Consider the following 24334-nt stretch of genomic DNA (forward strand, 5'->3'; position numbering starts at 1 on the left):
TGTTAAAGTATGATGGATGAAAGAGCATGTAGGATGTCTGCTGGTTTTCTTTCAGAATTAAACAAAACCAACATTCTGACTCATTCCAGAAGAAACACATGGATTCTGGAATAACTCAGATGGTGGGTTTGTTTTCCTTATCTATCAATATTTTCTTTCCTTAATTAGCACAGGCAGAAAAATAACATTTGTTGAAATTTGAGAAACCACAATAACCATATCAGCTCAATGAGAGTAGATTTCCTTTCAGAACTCTAACATATGAGCTAAAACTAACTACATGTGGGGGGCTTAATTTGCATAGTATGCAGATTTTCAAATAGTTGTGTTAAGCAGAAAAAAACGTTTCCACTTGCCACAGTGAGAAGGTGAAACACAAAGCATCTGCAAGGAAGGCTGGCTGGGCCTTGTAACTACATCAAAAGAAAATGCTCTGCAAAGGTAAGTTGGACAAGTTTCCTTGTGTTCTTCTGGACATTCACCTACACAGTGAATTCTTCACTTTGGGAAAGGCTGTTATTCATGCTGAATATTGAATATATTGCAGACAAAAAGCATGAGATACATTTAAATTAGAAAATATCTGAATAAGGAACAAGATGAGGTCTAGTTTTTGTAACTGATAAGCTAAAATTCAGATTTATCTTTTCATTAATCATTAAAATTCTGATTTATGTTTTGATGACTTGCATTCTATGAAACAGTGTTGATCATATTCAGCTGTTTCACAGGCTAATCTGTTAGCATTCCAAAAGTAGGTAGTTGTTGTCTGAGAAAGATGCTAGAATCTGTTACTAGTATCAGAAGTGCTTGTTTGTATTTGGACTACATGGACTTGGTTGGTGATTCGAAGTTACATCCATTTTTGTGATACAGAGAGAAATTCTACTTCTGTTACTCATTATTTGCTGCTTAAGTGACTGTCAGGGGCAAGATTTGTCTTTGTGTAATGAGGTTTGCTTTGCAGGGTGCAGATCCCTTTTCAGTCACAGAGTGATTGGAAAGAAGCACTTAAAAGGCTCATGGTGAAACGGCCTGTAATGCAATATCAGCAAATTCCTTTACCAACATAGAACATGCTCCTACTGTAAATTTGCTGGATTTGAGCCCTTGTTTCAAATGTTAGAACTTGTGAGCAAGAATCAGTGGTTTGCTTCAGAGAGCACTTAGACGGAAAGTGGGTTCTTTGTGAATAGGATCTGGGCTGTCATATGTAGCTAAGTTATTACAAAATTATATGCAGTTCAGCTTATCAAAATTAAATGTACTTTACTTTGCAGCACTTTGTGGGACAGGAGACTTAAAACAAACAAACAACTGTTTTTCCTTTCCAATAAAGTCTAGAAAATACCTTATGAGCCTTATTTGAATTAATCAAGTTAGGTGGTTTCCATTACTACATTTTGACATTCAGATATCAGCAAATTGGCAAAACAGTACAAAAATGTAGTCAAAAAACCCCGTAAAAGTCCCTCATACCACAGATTGAAAACTTTTGAAGTTTAAATGATGGAAATTGTTATGAATGACAGAAATTGTTATGAATGATGGAAATTGTTATGAACGATAAGATAAATAATACAGTGAAAAGTAGTCTAGTATTATGATTAAGGGTATCTTGAAAGATTCACAAGGTTTGGGCACCTTGCTCATCATCTTAACGTAGAAACCCAAAATACAGTGCAGTCGTTCAGCATCTTCCACCACATCATTGCTCATACACTCTCTCCACTCACACTCCTGCCTCCATGCTGCCCTCTTACATTGACCAACAGCTCTTTATAGGCCAATTAAAACACAGATGTCCTTGAACAGCTGCTGGAAGTCTCTAAAACTGGATTACTAAGGTTAAGGTGCATTGCTGAGCATGATGACTGCTAGGAATACAAGAACTGTCCCACAGACCTAAGTTCATTCAATGCCACATACTATTTCTGAAGATGGTCAGAGGCAGACACCTGGGGAGAAGAATATCTGCCTTATGAATTATTCTTTGATATCCTCAAAGATTTCATGGATCTGTGTTTTGACCATTGTTTCTCATCCTCTAGCTGCAACTAGTTTGACTTACCTATAGAAATATAAGACTGAGATAATTTAGTCATCTACTGCAATTGTTTCTCTTGGCCTTTTATCTTTACCTTCTTTGCACTGAAAATCCCATATCTTTCTTGAATGTAACTGGACTTTACCAAACCATATTACAAATACTGAACTACTTTACATATATAATCATGATCTTCCCCAGATTTGTGATGACAGTGATTAGTTTAGTCCAAACAGTAATAAGGTAGTCGAGTTAATCTTGTAGTGAGCCCATTGAAGTTGAGCCACAATCCAGATAGGTTTCACACTGTTTTATCTTTATATGCATCAAACAGTGACAGATGTTTTCAGCAGTAACAGTCAAAATACATGTGCACTCTGTACACGTGTGCACGCACATCTACGAAGAAATGAAGCTCACATTTCAGGGTTTTTAAGTATTTCTCTACTGTTCTACACAAATATGTTAGGATTTTGTCAAAGCTGAAGTCAAAGTCTTACATCTGATGAAAATCAGCTGTTGAAAAAATGAAATGTGCCTGCTTAAATGATTATGAACCATTACGATATGATTACTTAAATCCACCAAGTCACTTTTTGTCACTATGGAGTGTTTTTGTTTCACTCACTGCATATGCTAATTGGGAAGCAACTTATCTGATTGGGATTGACTGCTATCGTGATGTTCCCAGTTTGGGAAAAAAGATGAGCATGACATCTACCGTCCTGCATTGCTTTAGGTCCAGTGTTCTATTAATTTAATAATATCTTAAAAGGCTGCCTATATTAATGCCATGTGGTGTCTCTGGTGAGATCACAAGCTGCAACTGAATGCTGTCACATGCAATTTCTAAAATAAATAAGTTTGAAGGGGATCTTTACTAATTTTTATTTTTCCTTCTAATGCAAACATCTAAGTTACCATAAGAAACTAAAGCCTGGAAAAGAAACACCTATAGCTTTTAAAATTCAGGAATCATAAATCAAAATATTTTCATGTCTAGCTCCAACTGACTTTATTTAACAACAGACCTGAACAACATGCACACAGACAAATGTTTGTACCAAACAGGCAAACACAATTGCATTTTACCTCATTCCTTGGGCTTTTACAAATCTTGTGTTAGTGATTCAGGAACATCTGGATAATAGCAGTTTGACATATACCAGAGTGTGATTTTTTTCATCAGAAAACAGCTATTATTTATTTCAGTAATTAATGCTTGTCTCAGTTTTGCAGTTCTTCTGTAAGTGATCATGCTGATTTAAATGATTAATGATTAAACTGCTCATCTGCATGGCATTAAGTGCACCCTTTGCAAAAATAGGCCATCATTCAAAATGCATTCTGAGCACTATGACAATTAACATCCTACTTTTTATGATTCTACTGCTATCATTATTATTTAAAAAATAATACCATGACATAGGTAACCTAATTAGTAAATGAGTTGCCTCCAGCTTGCATGTTTCCAGCACAGATAAAGTTAAGTATTTTCTTTTACATAAAAAAGCAGTTATTATTATTGCTTCTCAGGAGGAAGTGGTGATCATTTCACTTTAACTCCGTACCTTTAACTCATGCTGTTGTTTCTTGTTTTTCAAATTAAAGTACATTCCTGCTGAGGCTGATGGTAAATGTGCTTGGGGCAGCCACAAGAGACTGTAAGAGTGACACATCCTCTTTCATTTGATTTTCAGATAATTTTGAAATCTGGTGAGTACTAAAATAAAATTTTTAAAAAATGTATCTATAATGTATGTGTGTGATGAATGTGTTAAATTGAACATTTAAGGAGTATACTTACAAAGGCAATGCTTAAAAAAATACTAATTGATCCCCACCACAGACTAAGATTTTTTTCTTTATAGAAATCTGTCCTTTTCCTGAGGCCTTTCTTTATCCATTGTCTTTTGTTTGTGTAATTCAAATAATTTATTTGTATTTAAGAATGTAGTTTAGTCTTACTTTGCATATTCACATGTTGCTTTCATAGTGAAAAAATATGTTAATGTTGGTAAAGTGGAAAAGCTAAAAAATGCCAAAGCTTATATATTTAATATTCTAAACACAAGTATGTTTGTGTGCAAATGCATGATTGTGTGACCATATGTAGTATAGAAATAATATCAGAACACATGCAGCCCCTTTTACATATATGGAAATTTATTTTTTATAATTACCTTATACATTAATGCTAGATAAAGCCATAAATAAGCAGGTAATAGATCATAAAGATGCTTATTGAAAGATTGCCAGAAAGATTTAAGCTGAAAAGAATATCGTGTTTATAAGAGTTCTGATTCAACTTCCTTTGCAGTCAGTCCATCTTAGTAACTTCAGTGAATGCCATTTCAAATTCAGAAAAGGAAACTATCTCAAGAGATTTAAATCACGTCCTAAATCTGATCTCTGCAATTATGGTTTCAGTTTGAGTCCTTTTGTACTGCTATTATACCAACCATTCTCAAGAAAATTTGCTGGACATGGGAAGTCTTTTTCTGAATATATGTGAGTGGTGGTGCCTTTGTGAATTCCTATAGCATCAGGTAGCTCTCCCATGATGAGTGGTTGTTTCCTACAAGGTTTATGCTGAGTTGTTCTGAGGACTACAGAGCCTTTCTTCAGTGCTTATTTGAAGAGATCTCTTTTCTTAGCCCTCCTTGTAGACTAGGGGGAACATCTATGTGCCCTTTCTTCTAAATGCCTTCACCCTGTCTTCTACCTTCTATGTGTCATACTAATGTTTGATAGTGGCTTTGACTAAGAGAAATGAAGAGTGACAGTTTCATAGAGAACAGGCTGACAGGCTCTCTTTCTATATTTAACCATGTGTGTCCTAGAAATATCTGAATGACAGATACATAGAAAGTTATTTTTCTTGCAACAGTTAAAGTTTCTAAACTGATAATCTAGACACTTCCTCCTTTAGTACTGCCTAGCTGAAGTTGCTGTAGTTGCATCCAAATGTGAAGGGTAACAGAAACAACAAGCAAGGGCATGAGTGCCTGGCTGGCTGGGGTCAGAGGAAAAGATGGAGACCAGAGTTGCTCAAAGATGGGCTAGGGGACAGCAGCTGCAGCTGCACTGTGACTTCTTGAGTTATACATCTTTCTACTTCTGAGAGACACTTCAAAGTGTTTAAAGCTTGCTTCAGAAGGTGTTCCAGAGCTTTCAGATTGTCATATTCCTGCAGCTCCCAAAAATCAGCTTTTAAAAGCAAGCATAGAAAACTGGAGAAGAGGTTAAAGATTTACTTAAATAGAAGAAAAGCCAGAGAAGCTGTGATGCTTAGGCAACATTATATAATATAGGTCTTTTCCTATCTGCAGCCCTCTCTTGTGAGCCATCCTCCCCACATGAGTCACAGAGAATCCTATGCTCTTTATGCTTTTGGAGAACGTTTTGTCCTTTCCTTCCTGTTATTTCCAGGTTATATCTGGTCTGCACCTGCTCCACTTTTACAGATTTTCTCTCTATATCTTTCAAAATTCAGGTAATTCCTAAACAGGAAGGATTTGTTTATTTAGACTTAAAAGTTAGCCCATGCACATTTCCATACTAGCAACCCAATTAACAAAAAGCATAGGAAGTCTGGACAAAATTGCCATTCATGGCCTTAGCAAATGTGGGACCTCATGTCATGCAGGCCCTGTAATTACTGCATAGCTGACACATCCCTTTCTCACAGAGCAGCTAATGGGAAGAGGAGGACTGTACTCATGCAGGGAAATGCTAAGAACTAAATGTCCCGCTTTTGTGTTCCTCTGTGAGGTTAAATGAGCAATTTAAGCTCAGCTTTGTGCATGGCACATTTCTCATTTTATCTGTCTGTGACTTTAGAGACTGTGGTCTGATTTGCAGAAGTCTGAGTCTGGCTGTAACCAGTCAAATAACTTTAAATAACTGAAGTCTTTCATAATACTAAGCACTATTGAAAGGGATGTTAAGAGGGTATGGGTGTCTCATACTGAACATCTCTCATGGACACTTACTGTCATGACTCAGCACTTAGGTTTATTCCCTGTAAAATAAATGTAATTATACCTCCTCACCAGAGTGTTGTGCAAATTAATTAACTACCATTTGTAAAATACTCACAGTGATATGGAAAATAAACTATTTTCACAGAGTATGTCTATAACATAAAGATGTGTGGACTGAATGACGACAAAACAACACTAGTGCCCGATCTGTTTGGATGTTGTGATTATACACTATAAGAAGCAGTTACCTTGGTGCTCCTAATTTAGCTCACTAGTGTAATAAGGAAGGGAAACTAGTGGGATGTTGAAAGCACTGAGACACTTGGATAAAATGCCAGAGTGAAACAAACAAAAAGAAAGTTCAAGTTTCTTTTTTTTACTGTTATGAAGTATATTAAGGTAGTGCTGCTTATTTTGCCTGAATTTTCCTCAATACTCTGCCACTGTCAAAGAATTTCTGAAAGTCAAATTTAATTTACTCTGCTTTCTTGTGCTGTAAAGTCAATGCAAAGTGAGAGTCACATATTCTCATGTTATTTATTAGCTCCATGAATGAGCATTTGTATGTAAGTTTGTGCTTTTAATGACACTAACACAAACCATTCACTTCCCACAACAGCACACTGTGCTGTAGAGATGTCTGATTTGTTAAAATGCTTCTCTGTGTTGTTGATATAGTTGAAGTGATGAGATACTTCTTTGGATAAATGGTTTATTTCCAATTGTATTTTTCTACTTGTTCATATTTCCTGTCTGGTTTCCCAACCCAGTCTACATTATTTTCTTTTCAGAAATCCTTGTAAAAGTATTTTGAATTTCATCTCAACATATTTTACTTTCTGAGAAGAGTACTGCCAAAATGAATGTTGTAAGTACTTGATTGATAAACCGAATTAGTACATCAATAAAACTATGAATCTGGAAGTCCCAGCTTTTTGAGGCTGCAGGCCCAAATGCCATAATCTCAGGAGTGAAGAGATGTTTCTAACAGCAGTTTACTGCCAAAGCACACTGTTTATTGGGTTTGCACTCTCCTAATGTAACTACAGGTTTGGTATTTGTGGTGGAGGTAGCTGTGTCTCAGACTAGCCATCCTGGATTGCCTTTGTAGCCGAGTGGTTTAATAATTTGGGGGCTTGAATTAGCCAAAACTACTTTGGTATGAAATATATAACATGCTGGAAAGGCCTGTTCCCCTCCCTTGAAAGTGAATTTAGGCTTCAAATTCAGAACTTTACACTGCAGAGTCTTCTGTGATGTTAGACTAATACATATAAAGATGGAAACCTGTGGGCCATTCAAAAATGTTATCTCCATGTCCATATTTTAATTAAGATTTAGTTAGGTCTTACATGTTCCCCCTGCAGTATTAAATGCATTTGTAATTGGGGTATGTGCTCAGTGGAAACAGCATAAAAAGTAGCATGGGAGGAAACAACAGTGGTGTGGATCCTCTTGAGATGAATTTGATACAGGCTAGAAGCTGACCCATGGGAATACCTGGGAAGATGTACTATGGTTATCATAACGAAAATGTCATTTACATTTCAAATCAGCAAGCTGTATAATTGTCATATACTAATTTTTTAAAGATTTCCAAAGTGCCTTCTATTTTTATGACTTTGCTATCTATGATCTTTCTATAGCGTAGAAATTAGAGATTAACATCTCTGTGTTGTTTGGTGTTCTTTTTTGCAGACATCTCCTCATACCCTAGATTACCAGTATGACTCAGAGTATCCTCAGATCACAGAACCTTGTTCTAAGTTGGAAGTCAGGAACTTCACAAAAGCATTTCTGCCAGTTGCGTATTCATTGATTTGTATCGTCGGCCTAATTGGTAACATCTTTGTAGTGATGACCTTTGCTTTATATGAAAGAACTAAGTCCATGACAGATGTGTACCTCTTCAACATGGCCATAGCAGACATACTGTTTGTGCTCACTCTCCCGCTGTGGGCAGTGAATTATGCTAGAGACGAATGGATTTTTGGTGATTTCATTTGCAAAATGACCAGAGGTATCTATGCAATCAACTTCAGCTGTGGCATGCTGCTTTTGGCCTTTATCAGTGTGGACCGGTACATTGCTATTGTACAGGCAACAAAGTCGTTTAAACTCAGGGCAAGAACACTTGCCTATAGCAAACTTATTTGTTTGGTCGTGTGGGTATCATCCATTTTAATCTCTAGTTCTTCTTTTCTATACAGTGAAAGTTACAGCTTCTCCATCAATGGAACCAAGGAGGTTTGTGATCAGAGATTTGAAAAAATAGCTGAAAGCACGATGCTGAAATCACTGCTTCTGTGTCTACAAGTTGGGTTTGGATTTTTTATACCTTTCATATTCATGATTTTTTGCTATACGTTCATTGTAAAATCCTTACAACAAGCTCAAAATTCCAAAAGAAACAAAGCCATCAGTGTGATTGTATTAATTGTAGGTGTTTTCCTATTTTGCCAGGTACCTTATAACACTGTTCTTCTTGTGGTAGCCATAAATATGGGCAAAATGGACAAGTCTTGTGACAATGAAAAGATCATTGCCTATGTGAAATACACTACTGAAGCCATAGCATTCTTGCACTGCTGTGTGAACCCAGTGCTATATGCATTTATTGGAGTAAAGTTCAGAAGTTATTTTGTCAAGATAATGAAGGACCTGTGGTGCATGAGATATAAGAAATACAATAAACGTAGTTCAAGGACAAGCTCTGATATTTATCGTTCAAGGCACACTAGTGAAATTCCTACTGACAATGGATCTTCTTTTACTATATAATACAATAACAGCATTGTTACTGAAGGACTCTTCTTACCAAGCAACGCAAAACAGTGTCGCTGTGCCTGTGAGAAGCAAGTAATTTGGGCTTCTCTGAGCCTCTAAGGGAGCTTCCATGATCTACAACTCCTTCAAAAAAATAATTAAGACTAAAATAAAAACCACTGTCCTGTGGAAAATTGAAATCTTACACACCTCTCTTAGCATTCACACTCCTTTAATGTGTACTTTCTTGTAATTATCAGGAAAGTGACATTTACAGAGGAACTCTTCTTGTTTTCTAAGGAACTGTTTCTGTTAATTACTTTTACCTGGAAGTCTTATGTAAGTGTAGATGTCCACTGTGCTTTTGTTGACAATACTAACCCAAAGAGATGACATTTTGAGCAAAGCACAGCAAGGAAAAGAAACAGAGAGATGAAGAAATGGGCTCAAGGCTGCTGATGTAGCTGGGCTTAGGTATTAGGTCTTGTAAATCTTTTCCCAGTTCTATAGTCCATTTTCTCATCTGGAGTTGCTTTCATCAAGGCTGAGGCTGGCCAAAGCTGACAACAACAACTCTACTAAAGAGAATATTAGAAAGAAAAAAAATAATCAAAGAGAATGCTGAAACAGGCACAGAAAGGTTTTCTAGCATCTCCTGAGATTATCTTCTGAACAGAGAACAGAGCTTTGCTTGGGAGATAATTTTCTTCATTTGGCACAAGATTCAGATACTGAAATCTATCAAAGCTGATAATCCAGTGAACATCTTTTTGCAAAAAGTTGTTTCTTTCTATCTCAAATTCATACTTCACTTTTTAAAAGGCAGCAGACTGCATATAACTGCATTTATTTCAATGTTTTTGTTGGAGTTGATCATGATGCAATTCTTGGTATTCAGCTACCATTAGAAAATTTTCCTTAGGAATTCATTTACTAGCACAATTATGCATATATGAAATTTACTTTATTAAAGACTACATCTAAAAATAAGACAAAAGCATGACTTAACTCAGCCAGAATTTTTTACTGAGTCAACATTTACTGTATTCAGTTCTGGAGCCCTCAATATGGGAAGGACATTGACTTGATGGAGTGGGTCCAGACAAGGGCCAGAAAATGATCAGGAGGCTGGAGCACCTATGCTATGAGGACAGGCTGAGGAAGCTGGGGTTGTTTAGCCTGGAGAAGACTCTGGGGAGACCTAATCTCCACCTTCCAGTACCTAAAGGGGGCCTGCAAGAAGGCTGGAGAGGGACTGTTTACAAAGGCCTGCAGTAATGGTGGGCCAGAGGCCAATGGATGAGATTTAACCAGGCTAAGTGCAGGGTTCTACACTTTGGCCACAACAACCCCAATGCAGTGCTACAGGCTGGGGACAGAGTGGCTGGAGAGCAGCCAGACAGAAAGGTACCTGGGGGTGCTGGTCGATAGTAGGCTGAACATGAGCCAGCAGTGTGCCCAGGTGGCCAGGAGAGCCAATGGCATCCTGGCCTGCATCAGGAGTAGCGTAGCCAGCAGGACAAGGGAGGTTATTCTTCCCCTGTACTCAGCACTGGTCAGGCCACACCTTGAGTACTGTGTCCAGTTCTGGGCTCCTCAATTCAAGAGAGATGTTGAGGTACTGAAACATGTCCAGAGAAGGGCAACGAGGCTGGTGAGGGGCTTGGAACACAAACCCTATGAGGAGAGGCTGAGGGAGCTGGGGTTGTTTAGCCTGGAGAAGAGGAGGCTCAGAGGTGACCTCATTGCTGTCTACAACTACCTGAGGAGAGGTTGTAGCCAGGTGGGGGTTGGTCTCTTCTCCCAGGCAACCAGCAGCAGAACAAGAGGACACAGTCTCAAGTTGTGCCAGGGGAGGTATAGGCTGGGTATTAGGAGGAAGTTCCTCACAGGGAGGGTGATTGCCCATTGTAATGGGCTGCCCAGGGAGGTGGTGGAGTCACCATCACTGGAGACGTTCAAGGGAAGACTGGATGAGGCACTTAGTGCCATGGTCTAGTTGATTGCTTAGGGCTGGGTGATCGATTGGACTGGATGATCTTGGAAGTCTCTTCCAACCTGGCTGATTCTATGATTCTATGATAATAGGACGAGGGGCAAAGGGGCAGTGGTTTTACATTAGAGAAGAGGAGATTTAGATTGGATGTTGGGAAAAGTTCTTTACAATGAGGGTGGTCAAGCACTGGAACAGGTTGCCCAGATAGGTGGTTGAGGCCCCATCCCTGGAGATATTCAAGGTGAGGCTCGACAGGGCTCTGGGCAACCTGATCTAGTTGGGGGTAGGAGGGCAGGGAGTTTGACTATATGATCTTTAGATGTCCCTTCCAACTGTGGTGACACTATGATTCTGTGATTTGACTCACTATAAATACAGGAATACTTACAATAAATGCAATTAATTTTACTCAGCCATGATTTTTGAGCAAATCCTCAGTGGATCTTCTGCTCATTGAATGAGCTTCACCACACTGTAGCAGTCATGATGGGATGGTGAGGCAAATAGGAGCTGGAACTGGACTGCAGAGGGGCAGGATGGAAAAGAGGAGCACCGTTGTTTGCAGTCTTCTGAAGCAACTGTTAGTCCTCTGCAGTTCTGCTGCAATGGAAGCATAAGACATGTTGTCTGAATTTGCTGCTATGTGGGACATTACTCTCCTATGGCTGTGTAAATTAATGCAATTTGCAGTTTGTTCTTAGCCTGGCTGGGTTTTTATTAAAGTTCATCCCTGAAGAGACAGTGGAACTTGGATCACTAACCACATTGTTTGGTGACAATGAAAAGGGCCACAAGGACAGTGCTGCACCTGAAGATCCCTCAAGGAAGGGTACTGATATGGCACAACACAAAACTAATACTTCCCCATCTGGTGCAATCCATCCTTGTTAGCAGTGCAGTGGGACATTATTAAACTTCAGTGCCAGGTGTGATAAAGATTGTATATATTTAGCATGACTAAATAGCATCTTAGGCAAGAATACAATACAAAATGCTGTAAATGCAGATGCATGCATTTGCTGTATATAGCATTGGTGATTTTCTGGAAAAGAATTCAACAAATAAAGAATGTAACTGAAAAGGAAAAATATCCCCTAAGAGTTTCTTGCTACACATATTGCTTTGTAACATCTTATTCGGTGTGAATCTCACATATTTGAAGGACACAGGGTCTCTCTGTCAGAGGGCTGCATGCAGGAATATTCTCTTAGGTGGGAATTCCATGACTGAAGCCCACCAAGTGCTCTGGAAGCTCTCAGACAGAGCCCCACAAGGCTTGAAAGCACATCCCGACGCTCCTGCCAGCCCTGCTGCCATTCCTTCATTGACCTTCAGCCACTGAACAACACAAACACTGCCCCAGTGGCTGCTAGAGTGGGGCTTGAGGGGCAAGACAGTGGTCAAGGGGCAGTCGCTGACTCTGCTACTGTTACTGCCCCACAGAATACTCACTGGCAGACCCTGAGCAGAGAGGGAGTGCCCTGGGGCAGGGTGAGTGTACCATAGCCTTGGTGAAGCTGTTCCTGGATGAAAGGACAAAGAGCAAAGCTTGGTCCCACAGGCCCTCTCACAAAGAGGACGCCTTATAGGTCAGCAGCCCCTCTGCTAACTGTGAGGGACTCTTGCAAGCTGGAAAGGCTGATGATGGTGGGACATCTGCCTCAGACACAGCCTCCCAGCTGCTGTCTTGTTGGAGGGAAAAATGCCCACTGGAAAGGATGTAGGAAAGTTGAAAACCATACCCAGCTGTTTCCCAGTTCTTGTGAGTGAGAAGTGTTTCTAAGGGAAGGGTACATGGTGCATGTGTGGGACTGAAACTGTGGTTGGGGTATGAATCATGATGATGTCAAGGCCTTACTAAACATCTCACTTGAGGTACTGCCAAAATGTCAGTAGTCATGAATGATTGCCCTCTTTCTGGGAGGACAAGGGTGAAGGGTAGGAAAGGCTCTCAAGGGGCTGCTGATCAGGTAGAACCACAGCTCCAACCTGCACAGTAACAGATTTCTTAAATTTTGAGGACAACTGCAGAATTGAAATGTGAGTAGGTAAAAATTTAACTTACATGCAATACCTTCTTACCCTTTGTCATGAAATCTCTTGTAAGGCAAAGAGCAAGACCAGTTCAGAGCAAATGAGCAGTGGAGAAGGAGAACCCCACTGTTCAACATTCAGCAACAGGTGGCCATAGTGGCAGGTTAGCAGGAGGGTGTTCCTCATCAGCATTCACATATTGTCTTTCCTTTAGTAGCCCCAACAGCAGAACTGACATGTGAGCTGGGATTGATGATGGATGTTTAGGGCATGAAAATAACACAGATTTATAGAAAGTTGTTTTACTGCTTATGGAATAACTTCGGAGAGCTTGCTATGGATGCTGCTTTTTATTACTATTTTCATTTCGTGGTAGCTGTGCAGTATGCTGCATAGCAAACACATGATAAAGTTTTCTGGTTTGTTGCATATATTGCATCTGTTATTTTTGAAGGAAAAAAATTGTTTTTATATAGGTCTTCATTTCCTACCATGTTTAAAAAGAGAAGAATATATACCATCTTTTGTCATGTTTTACACACATAGACGATGTGTATAGCTTCAAGAAGACAATTCTTATCTTCCTCCAGATGGGGGCTGGGTTGTGGCATTGGCTGCAGGTACAAGGTCTCTGCTTGTCGATGGGTTCTGCTTTTGGTGGCTCCATGCTTGGTATTTCCCATATCTCAGTGCAGATAGCCTAAAGTTCTGTTTTCTGACACATGCCATCTTGAAAATGGACCTAATTCATTAATTACCTCTCCGCAAAAAATGGCAGCTTTCTTCCCATGGTGTTTAAATTTCATGTTCTGTCTTTTCTATTTAAATACTAGTTTTCTTAGAAGGGTGATCAAATATAAGCTGTTGAGCCTGCAAGAGAATCACAATGGACAGAGGAGGTCGAAGTCATTTGGACCTTTTCCTCTAACAAAAAAAGGCAGAGGAAATAAAATTAAATACAGAGATAGATAACAGTTGGACATAGGACATAATGAGTGGAAATGGAAGCAAAAGAGGAAAAGATACTCTATTTGTCTATTAGTAATGGAAGTTAATTGATATGATTAATTACATAACAGGTACAACTCTGATCTTATTATTTAGACCAAACACTCTTGGCTTTGGATCTTTGTAGGACAATCTTTTTGACAAGAACTGTGAAAATTTGGGGTGGGGGGTGGGTTTACTACAAAAGTATCAAGAAGGTCATACTTGAAGCTTCCAGAATTTGAATGGAAGGGGAAAAACCCATTTTAGATCGAGTGAAAATGATAATGTTTCCAAAATGTCAAAACAGGTTGTCTCATGAAACACCTAAAATGTTTTGACATGTCTGGTTAGTTTTCAAATACTGTAATAAAAGCCAAGGAAATTATTTCACAAAACTACTGATAGAGGATCATAATTTACTTTTGTATGCTGAACAATGAGGTTATATCTTCATACCACCTCCTGCTCTAGTTACTACCTCCTGCCAGCACCTGTGGATTAGGAGCTCATGCCCTCTTTGAAGCAGTCTGTGTAAAATACAGCCAAAAAACCATTCAAACAAAACCCCCCAAACCAAAAAACAACCAAACAACAACAAAACCAAAAACACCACACAAACACCTCCCTCTCCCTGCCTTCCCCCCCAACCTCCCAAAACCCCCAAACCACACACACACACAAAACCACACCAAAAAAGAGGATGTAAATTGTACTACCTCAATAGGTCTCAATTCCATTCTGGATAATGTAGTTGCAGGTTCTTCAGACTCAAGAGGAAATGACATCCTCCTCTATGGGTGAATGACTTGAGACTTGGTGGTGATGATGGTACCACTAAGCAAGGAGTTGTTCTCTGGGCAGTTTTGAACACAGTTAAGTTCCCTTTTTGACAAGTTCCTTAAAAAAAAAAAAGCCTTATTTGGTTGAAAGAACTCCATTATCTAACGTGAGTTAAAATGTGTCTGGGTTTTACTTAGTCAAGGAAACAAAACATAGTCATTACAAATTTATTTTGATGGTCAAATTTCTTATCCACCAAGTAAAGATCCCTTTCCCTACAATTTGAATAACCTGTTGCTTGTACAATTTTCTAGCTGATATTCATAGTGAGTTTTCTTTGGATTGATGGTATTATGTAACTGTATATGGGGCAAAATGCAGGAAAAGAAGAATGTGAACAACAGGAACAAATCCTGAAGTTTCTCCTTAGTTCTGCACTCTATATTTTGTGGATATAGATGTGATCTCTGATAGGGTAATGGTGATTGCATGAGAAAATGTTGAACTAAAGTGTTTTGGGTTTTTTTAATTATTTGGACTTTAATTAAAAATATATTTTTGTGTAAAAATTACAAATACTCCTTCTTTGCAGAAAATTTTACAGCAGTTTTATATAAATTTTATGCAGTCATTACAAAAGCTGAAGTAACTAGCTTAAGGATAAAAGGAGAAAAAGGTAAAATAAAGGCAAACAAAGGGCCCAATCTTATTTTTAGAGTTTTGTAAAGGCCCTCACAGCAAACTGCAGACCCAACAGCTTTTAGAAGAATTCTGGATGTTATGGTTGTAATGTTTGTCAGCTTTCTGTTACTAACTTTGATCATTTAGGGCTATAAACCCATGTTTTTAGGAAACCTTCCTTTTGGGAATGCAGTTATCAGAAATGAATATTCCTTAAAATTTGTTTCCTCCTACAAAGGCAGCTAACATGCCTAAGACATGGGCAAAGTGTTGGATATTTCACAGTGCCTAATAAAGTCTTAAGTATCTTCAGCAGATAACTGGAGTATATAGAAATCTTATTAGACATGGACTGGTTCATATTCTTCTTGCCTTAGGACAGGATTCAAAGCATCTGAGTGCAATGCAAGGATAAACAAAAGCTACCACATGACAGTGCAGGATATGGAATCTGACAGCTACAGACATACTGGGTAATGTTTTCAGCATATGTTTGTATATGGCTCTTCCCATGGAGTTTAATATCTCATAGAACCAGGCAACAAAAAAGATTTTGTGAGGAAAATGCTAAAGAGAAACATCAGTTGTCATAGGATCTGACATCAATGGTGACACACTTGTATTTACAGGGTTCTGGTTGCAAAGATGCAAACCTGATGCTCAGCTATTGATTGCCACTGTTAGATGCACCTTGTTTGGGTGGGGAAGCTTATTCAGAAGAATTGTGCATAAAAGGATCTTACAGATTTAAAAATACCCTTAATTAAAAGTCAAGCACCCAGCTGTCAAAATAATCCTACTCACAGGAGGGTGGAAACCAGGACAGGTAACCTGGGAGGAATACAAAAAAGATGTCCAAGCAGCTAAGGGACAAGACAAGGGAAAATGTGGGCACTCTCTGGAAGCAAACAGGAGACCTAGTAGCACAGAACATGGAAAAGGCTGAGGTGCTCATTGAGTTTTTTGCCTCAGACTTCAAGGGTAAGGGCTCTAACCACAGCATAAAAGTTGCTGAATGCAAGGACAGGGATTGGAAGAATGAAGATCTGCCTACTTTAAGAGAATCACAGAATCACAGAAAAAAACAGTTTGAAAAAGACCCTCAGGATCACCAAGTCCAACCAACAACCCTACTCTACAAAGTTCACCCCTAAACCATATCCCCAAGCACCATAGCCAAATGACTTTTAAACACATCCAGGATTGGTGACTCAACCACCTCCCTGGGCAGCACATTCCACTGTCTGACCATTCTTGCCATGAAAAAATTTTTCCTAATGTCCAGTCTAAACCTGCCCAATCACAGCTTGAGGCTGTTCCCTCTTGTTCTATCACTAATTACCTGTGAGAAGAGACCAGCACCAGCCTCTCTACAGTGTCCTTGCAGGTAGTTGTAGATAGCAATGAGGTCTCCCCTCAGCATCTTCTTTTCCAAACTAAACAGCCCCAGCTCCTTCAGTTGCTCTTCATAAGATTTATTCTCCAGGCCCTTCCCCAGCTTCACTGCCCTCCTCTGCACTCACTCCAGCACCTCCACATCTCTCCTGTATTGAGGTGCCCAAAACTTAATACTTGAGGTGTGTCCTCACCAGAGCTGAGTACAAGAGAACAATCACCTCCCTACTCCTGCTGGACACAGCATTTCTAATATAAGCCAGGATGCCCTTGGCTTTCTTAGCCACCTAGGCACACTGCTGGCTCACATTCAGCTGCCTGTCGATTAGAACCCCCGAGGTCCCTTTCTGCCAGACAGCTTTCCAGCCACACTTCCCCAAGCCTGTAGCATTGCTTGGGATTGTTGTGACCCAAGTGCAGGACCTGGCATTTGGTCTTGTTTAAGCTCATCCCATTAACATTGTCCCATGGATCCAATCTATCCAAGTCCCTCTGTAGAGCCTCCCTACCCTCATGCAGATCAACACTCCCACCTAACTTGGTGTCATCTGCAAACTTACTGGTGACACACTCAATGTCTTCATCAAGGTCATCAATAAAGATGTTAAACAGAAGTGGTCCCAACACTGAGCCCTGAGGAACACCAGGGCCCAGGTTTAAGTCCATCTAATGAACCTGAGAGTGTACAAGTCCACATGACCTGACAAGATCCTTCAGTGGGTCCCGACGGAACTAGCAGATGAACTTGCAAAGCCATTTTCCATCGTATTTGAAAAGTCTTGGTGGTCTGGTGAAGTTCCCACTGACTGGAAAAGGGGAATTATAACCCCGATTTTCAAAAATGGATGTAAAAAAGACACAGGGAACTATAGACCAGTCAGTCTCACCTCAGTCCCTGGCAAGATAACGGAGCAGATTCACCTGAAGATGCTGCTAGGGCACATTAAAAATGAGGAAGTGTTTGGTGGTAACCAATATGGTTTCACCAAGGGCAAATCCTATCTGACAAATTTGGTGGCTTAATGTGAGGGGATCCCAACAACTGTGAATAAGGGAAGAACAATTGATGTCACCTTCATGGACTAGTGTGAAATGTTTGACACTGTCCTGCACAAGATCCTGGTCTCTAAATTGGAAAGATACGGATTTGATGGATGGACTACTCAGTGGATAAGGAAGTGGCTAGATGGCCACTCTCAAATGTTACAATCAGTGGCCCAATGTCCAGTGGAGACCTGTGATGAGTGGAGTCCCTCAGGGATTGGTAATGGGACCAGTGCTGTTTAACATCTTTGTCAGTGACATGGACAGTGAAATTGAGTGCACCCTCAGCAAGTTTGCCAACAGCACCAAGCTATGTGGTGTAGTCAACATGTTAGAGGGAGGAGATGCCATCCAGAGAGACCTTGATAGACTGGGGAGGTGTGGTCATGCCAACAAGAAATTCAACATGGTTAAGTGCAAGATGCTGCACCTGGGTTGGGGCAATCCCAAGCACGAATATAGGCTGGGTGAGGAGTGGATTGAGAATAACCCTGAACAGAAGGGCTTAACAGGAGGCACTTAACATGAGGCACTTATCATGAGCCCAGCAATGTGTGCTGGCAGCCCAAATATCCAACCATATCCTGGGCTGCATAAAAAGATGCATGGCCAGCAGTTAAAGGGAGGTGATTCTGCCCCTCTACTCTGGTGAGACCTACCTGGAGTACTGGGTCCAGCTCTGAAGCCCCCAACACAAGAAGACAGAGATCTGTTTGAGAGGGCTGAGAGTAGTATCAAAGATGATCAGAGGGCTGGACCACTTCTCCTATGAGGACAGACTAAAGGAGTTAGATCTGTTCAGCCTGGAGAGGAGAAAACTCTGGGGAGATGCAGAGCAGTCTTCCAATACCTGAAGCGGACCTACAGAAAAGCTGGAGATGGACTCTTTATAAGGACATGTAGTGATAGGACAAGGACAGAACAACCAGAGCAGGGTAGATTTAGATTGGACATTAGGAAGAGGCTTTTTACTCTGAAGGTGGTGAGCCACTGGAACAGGCTGCCCAGGGAAGTTGTTGATGCCTCATCCCTGGAAGTATTTAAGCTTGATGAGGCTTTGAGCAACCTGATCCAGTGGGAAGTGTCCCTGCCCATGGCAGCAGGGCTGGAACTAGATGATCTTTAAGGTCTTTCCCAACGCAGGCCGTTCTATGAAATCTGCTTTGCAAAGGAAGGAGAGGTTAGCGATACACACATCAGTCGGATTTTTTGGTGTAAGCTTTATCTATGTTATTGCTGTTCTAGTCTGTTATAGGCAGTGTATTTCCACTAGGAAAATACCCTTCTTGTGGAGTTTGGCTCTGTGTTTGTCATGACATCTACTTTCATAGCTGGAACTGCCAGCCCACCTTGAGCAATTATGTGGTATCACCTCATTCAGAAATACAGCAATGCTCCAATCGAAAAACTGTCTACAAATCATTGCCACTGTCTTCTCAATATGAGTGTGGAGGCTTGGGTGTATTTGGAAACTGTTTGGGTTTTCCACCAGCCTGAGTTTAGCAGCCAGCTGGTTGTATGAAAATGTGCTTGTTCATTGAATATTCATTTTTGAAATTGCACGTTGTGAGACACTGATACTATTCTAAGAATCTCTTAAGATTACTTTAGGGAGCATGTGTTTCTTTCACTGGTAAAATTATTTTCGTTGTTACATTTTTTCAAATCATTGGTGTGCTTTGATTTGTGTGTCTGCTCACTCAGAATAGTGCAAGATTTCCCTCTTGTGGTTAAACCCCTACAAACTGCCTGAAAATCTAATGTGATACATTATGTCTGCACCACCCACCCACACCATCCACCCCACCCCATTCAGGATGCACAGAAATGTCAGACCTTATACATACATCATTAGTTTATAGATGTAATCAAAGCTTCTTGCAGCCTGAGTGAACAGAGTCATTCAAGAAATGTTTAGATGTGGCACTTCAGGATCTAGTTCAGCAGTCATGGTAGTTGGGTTATGGTTGGACTTGATGATCTTAAAGGTCTTTTCCAGCTGTAATAAAACTTGTCACTTCTGCTGTAGTGAAATTTGAATAAGCAGTATTCAAGGCAATAGAAATCTCTCCTGGGGAGTCTTAACAGATGCCAAGATAAATTATATGCAGTTCAAGCATCCTGGAGTGTCCTAAATGGTAGATAGTAAATAAGCGGTACTTAAATGAGAGTAACTCATGTCAACTGCATTGTTAGACTGCATTGTGGATACTGTTAGTAAGTTGCTAGTAGCATATATTCAAAACTGGTAAAGAAGTCGCACTAACAAGTTAGAAGATTCAGGAAGATTCAGCAAGAGCAAGCCCTTACCTTACGCTGTTGCAGCTAGGTCCTGGGGGAAGTCATGAGCTCAGTCCGAAATGGTTTATGCAAAAACAATAGCAGCATGAACCAAAAAGCTGACCTGAGTACAAAGGTCACTGCTACGTGCTTCCATGCTGCAGTGCAGGCTGTTTGGGGCAGGTGGCTGCCCATGCTGCCAGCTCTCAAAATGAAAAGGAGAGATTAAAAAAAAAAATAAAAAGATAAAAATAATTCTTCATTCAGTCTGCTTTTAAAGACTCCAGCTTGCTAGTGTGGTGGCTGGCAGGATCTTGCTGGGAGGAGACCTGGCATCCACTTGGAGAAGGAAGGGAAAAGGATAGAAACACAAATGTTAAGATGTGTAGATTTTGTGGAAAAATATTGTTGCAGCAGAGGTGCAGGACAGGATTGGTCCACCACACAGAAAAAGCTTCAGTGCTGCTCCTCTAGACTTCAGTGTCATGAACAATACTTCAGTAGCTAATATTGAGAGAGTATGTGTGGAACTGCCATGCATTAGAAATAATTTGCCACTGTTTGATGTCAGTGATCACAGTAATGACTTTTTTCAGTCATCAAACAAAGCTTTCAAATGCATCAGCCATTGTGGCAGTATGGAACAAGTAACAACTTAATACAAATAAATGGTTATATGAGAATAAATCTCAAGGTATAACCAAAAAAATAAGCAAATACAAACACATCACAAACTCTTTAATAATTTTTAAAAGCTTGATCACCAAGTATACCTTCTAAATGTATTTGTCAACACATCTCTTACAACAAAAGACTTGAAGTTTATCATTAAATCCTAAATATCATTAGGGACTATCTGGAAACTCCATTTTGTTCAGTTTGATACCAGCCTTCCTTTTCTCTTGAATCACTGAGGTATGAAGAGTTAGATATTGCTTTGGCATTATTGATGGGTTGGAACTAGATGATCCTTGTGGTCCCTTCCAACCCTGACTGATTCTATGATTCTATAATTCTGCTATAAATTTTACTAGACAGCTAAGTATATTTTCAACCATTTAGTACTTTCAAAACAAGTAAAAAATGCTATTCTTTGGTGTTGATGTATGATGTTTATCCTTATATCATTTTAGATGTGTCCCAAATCACACAGAGGTTAATGGGAATTAATGGGACAAACTATCCTTTTTATGTTATTGTTGGTTTTTATATTTTAAGTCAATGTTTACTGAAGCCAAATAAGCCCCAGGAAGCAGGTGCATTCTTGTTTGCATAAATAGATTATAAATGTCATTTTGTTATGGGGTTGTATATGTCATTTTCTTGTGGGGTTGTGTCATTCTCAGCAGAGAAGGATCAAGGTCTGTGCTTGGTATTGTTTGGTATCAGAGCAGTGCAGATACAGAACAATAAAAAACTAAGATTTTGGAGAATGCAGTGAGCGCAGGGTAAGTGTAGCACTTCAAGGCTTGTTGAATATTTTATATTCTGTGCTGCTTAGGAGGAAAATTATCACTGCTGATTTATGTCTCTTTGTCCCTGTTTATTTATGTGCATCAAGTTGTTTCTGCTTTACTCTTAATATGATTTTTAAAACCAAAAGGAAAATTTATTGGTGTCTCCACTAGGGACACACTTGCACAACCGCTCCAGGGTTTAGGAAAATTCTACTTCTGAAGGTCTTTCATACAGTGTGATGGGAAGTGAGCTTCTCTGACATGCCCCTGACCCTGACAGCTCTCAGGGGTCTGTGAATCTGGCTCTAAGGCTTCAGCTGAAGTCTGCAAGCCTGAGCACGTATCTGTGACTAACTTCCAAATGCGATTTTTGGGGAACCTTATTAAAACTGTCAGAGTTCTCGGTCAGTTTTCCACTTGTTTTCAGGGGAACTTGTGAGGATTAGGTCATGTATGTATAGACATACTGACTTTATGCAAGCAATTTAAACATTTCTGTGGAAGGCTCTGTGAAAATGAAAAGCTTTTTGCTTATTTACTTTGGTGCCTGGAATTGATGATCTTAGAGGTCTTTTCCAATGAAAAGAATTTTATGATTCTACAAATATTAGGAGACTACCTGAGGTAAAACACGTTAGTCCTCTTTAATTAAAAAAAAGTCTGCTAAAACAGAGAATCCCCATGAACACTTCAAAAGACTATTGTCAGCCTGTACTGTGCTTCCATGTTTTCTCCTACTGGCTTTCAAGGTATGCAAAGGTATTTCTTCCTCACATGGAGTAGTTTTGACTGCTTTGTCTGTATTTACTTTGTTGCCTGGATAGTCAAAGGCTTTGTGTGCCTTTGATTGAGTGGTGCAGTCCAGGAAGAACCACAGAAATCAGGGCTGTGGGTGAGATCTTCTGTTTGCTCACTAATTCCCTAGCAATCCACAACAACGAGAAAGCAAACATTGAGAAGGTTAATGACAGAGCAAGTTTCGGCGTTCAGTTCCTTATTCCAACTAAAGTCAGCTACCAGCTAAGAAGGGTGAACTTTTATAAGCAAATTATTTCTTACCTATGAAACTGAATGCATTAAGATTATGCTCCTCTGCCTTTTTGAGATTACAATATTTTAAACTGATAAAGAAAAATATGGACAATTGCTGGAATTTCTTTTTACATTTTATTTTGCCAAGCTAGTCATCAAAAAAAAAAAAAAAAAAAAAAAAAAAAAAAAAAAAAAAACCCCAAACAAAAACCAAACCAAATATCTTTTTCTTGCTACTGATGTGTCAGAGAAGTTTTCTCACAAAATTCTTCATAATTCCTTACCTGCCAAGCAGTAGGAGTGGAGCCTAAAGAGAAGCATATATTTGGAGAGACTTTTCAAATGTTGCATGTTTCCAGATCCCACCGTTCTTACTTTTTGGATTATATTTCCTTCATTTGTATTTTGTAGAAAGCATAACCAGGACATGGAATTTCCATGCACTTAATGCAAAACGTGATGTCAGTGGAATAGGCTTCTAATAGCCTTTGTAACTTTCTTGCTGGCAGCTGATAACTGCTCATCATTTGAACTTTGTACCCTGTGAATAGATAAATGATTTCTGTGGGTATGTGTTGTTTTCTAGGTTTAAAATAAATAAAATGTAAAACAAAATAATGAAAAAAAGCCCCAACCAATTTGCAGATAAAGTTACACTTAGAACAGTCACTGGTAGGTTGGAACTTTTAGCTCTGCTTGAGTTCACACTGAAGTGGGGATGTTGTGTCCTGGGTAATTTGCCAAGCAATATCAGGATACTTCCGTTGACAGCAGAGGAAGAGGGAGAAGAATTTGGTTCTTATTCTTAGGCTTTGGAGGAAATTGTGATGTAGGGTCACAGGCTCTACTCTTTAAATGTGATTTCTTAGCCCATCCTTTCTGATGTGCCCCTATCCAGTACCCTGTCTTCACTAGATCTGCTTCCTTTTTTCATCACTCCTATTGAAGATCCATTCCATAGGGTTCTTATTTTACTGTATAAGCATCTGCTCATACAGCCTGGACTTCTGTTGTTTTAGATTTGTAGATTTCCAAAATATTTCCAGTGGAACAGCAGATCATTCTAAAGGGACTTTAAGCCCACAGACAACAAAATGTTTCCCAGCTACACATGATGGATTTGTCTAAGCAGGTGTCAAACCTGGTAGGGTGTGTACACATCTTATGCAAACCACTCACATTAAAGCAGGAAGAAGGCACTGACTTGCAAGAAAGTGAGGTTCTTGGAGACTCCACATTTATCTGAGAACACAGATAAATTACTTTTGAATCCTTCTGCAGCAGACAAGATTGAGGAGCTCACTAGCCTCTGCTGCTGAAATATACCCTCACACCCACCAGGTTTTTAAAGGTAAGCAGCAAATTCCTGACTCTTGCCTCTGAAGCAAAGTTCCTAAAGAAGGGACAAAGAATATTTGTGTTGTGTAGCTCTCTAAGTCATACTGGTCTCATTAGGAATAGATGCAGACTGCAGCAGTGTTATTCTATCCTTCTGAAATTAACACTTTTCTGAGCTACTTAAACATCAGGTGGTTTCCTAGTGATGTTTTTATCTGTTGTTTGTTTTCATATATCATTTGTTTTCTCCTGTTTCCTCCTGTTATATCCATCCCCTTCTTTCTGCAGTCACCTTTGAGCATTAAAAGTACTTTTTCTGAAATTAAAGGCTGAAGATTTGGGGTTTTTCTATTGCATGTATCCTAACAGTAGTTTTATACTTATATATGTATATTTTTATATACTTTTATATATAAAAAATACATATGTGCATTTTATAGTTTCTGAAATCAGAAGATACTCTATATTCAGCCTGGGCTAAAAAAATAGAAGGGAAAAAATTAGGAAA

General features: G+C 39.5%; 1 protein-coding gene across 1 annotated transcript; it reads left to right on the top strand.

The window, feature by feature from the left end:
- The first annotated feature begins 6892 nt into the window (after positions 1–6892).
- On the top strand, positions 6893–8814 carry LOC128978723 (C-C chemokine receptor type 6-like). Its single transcript, XM_054396697.1, has 2 exons — positions 6893–6901; positions 7732–8814. The coding sequence occupies exons 1-2, from the start codon at positions 6893–6895 to the stop codon at positions 8812–8814; spliced, it is 1092 nt and encodes a 363-aa protein (XP_054252672.1).
- The last annotated feature ends 15520 nt before the right edge of the window (positions 8815–24334 follow it).

Source organism: Indicator indicator, chromosome 2 (assembly GCF_027791375.1).
Source record: "Indicator indicator isolate 239-I01 chromosome 2, UM_Iind_1.1, whole genome shotgun sequence".
NCBI lineage: Eukaryota > Metazoa > Chordata > Aves > Piciformes > Indicatoridae > Indicator > Indicator indicator.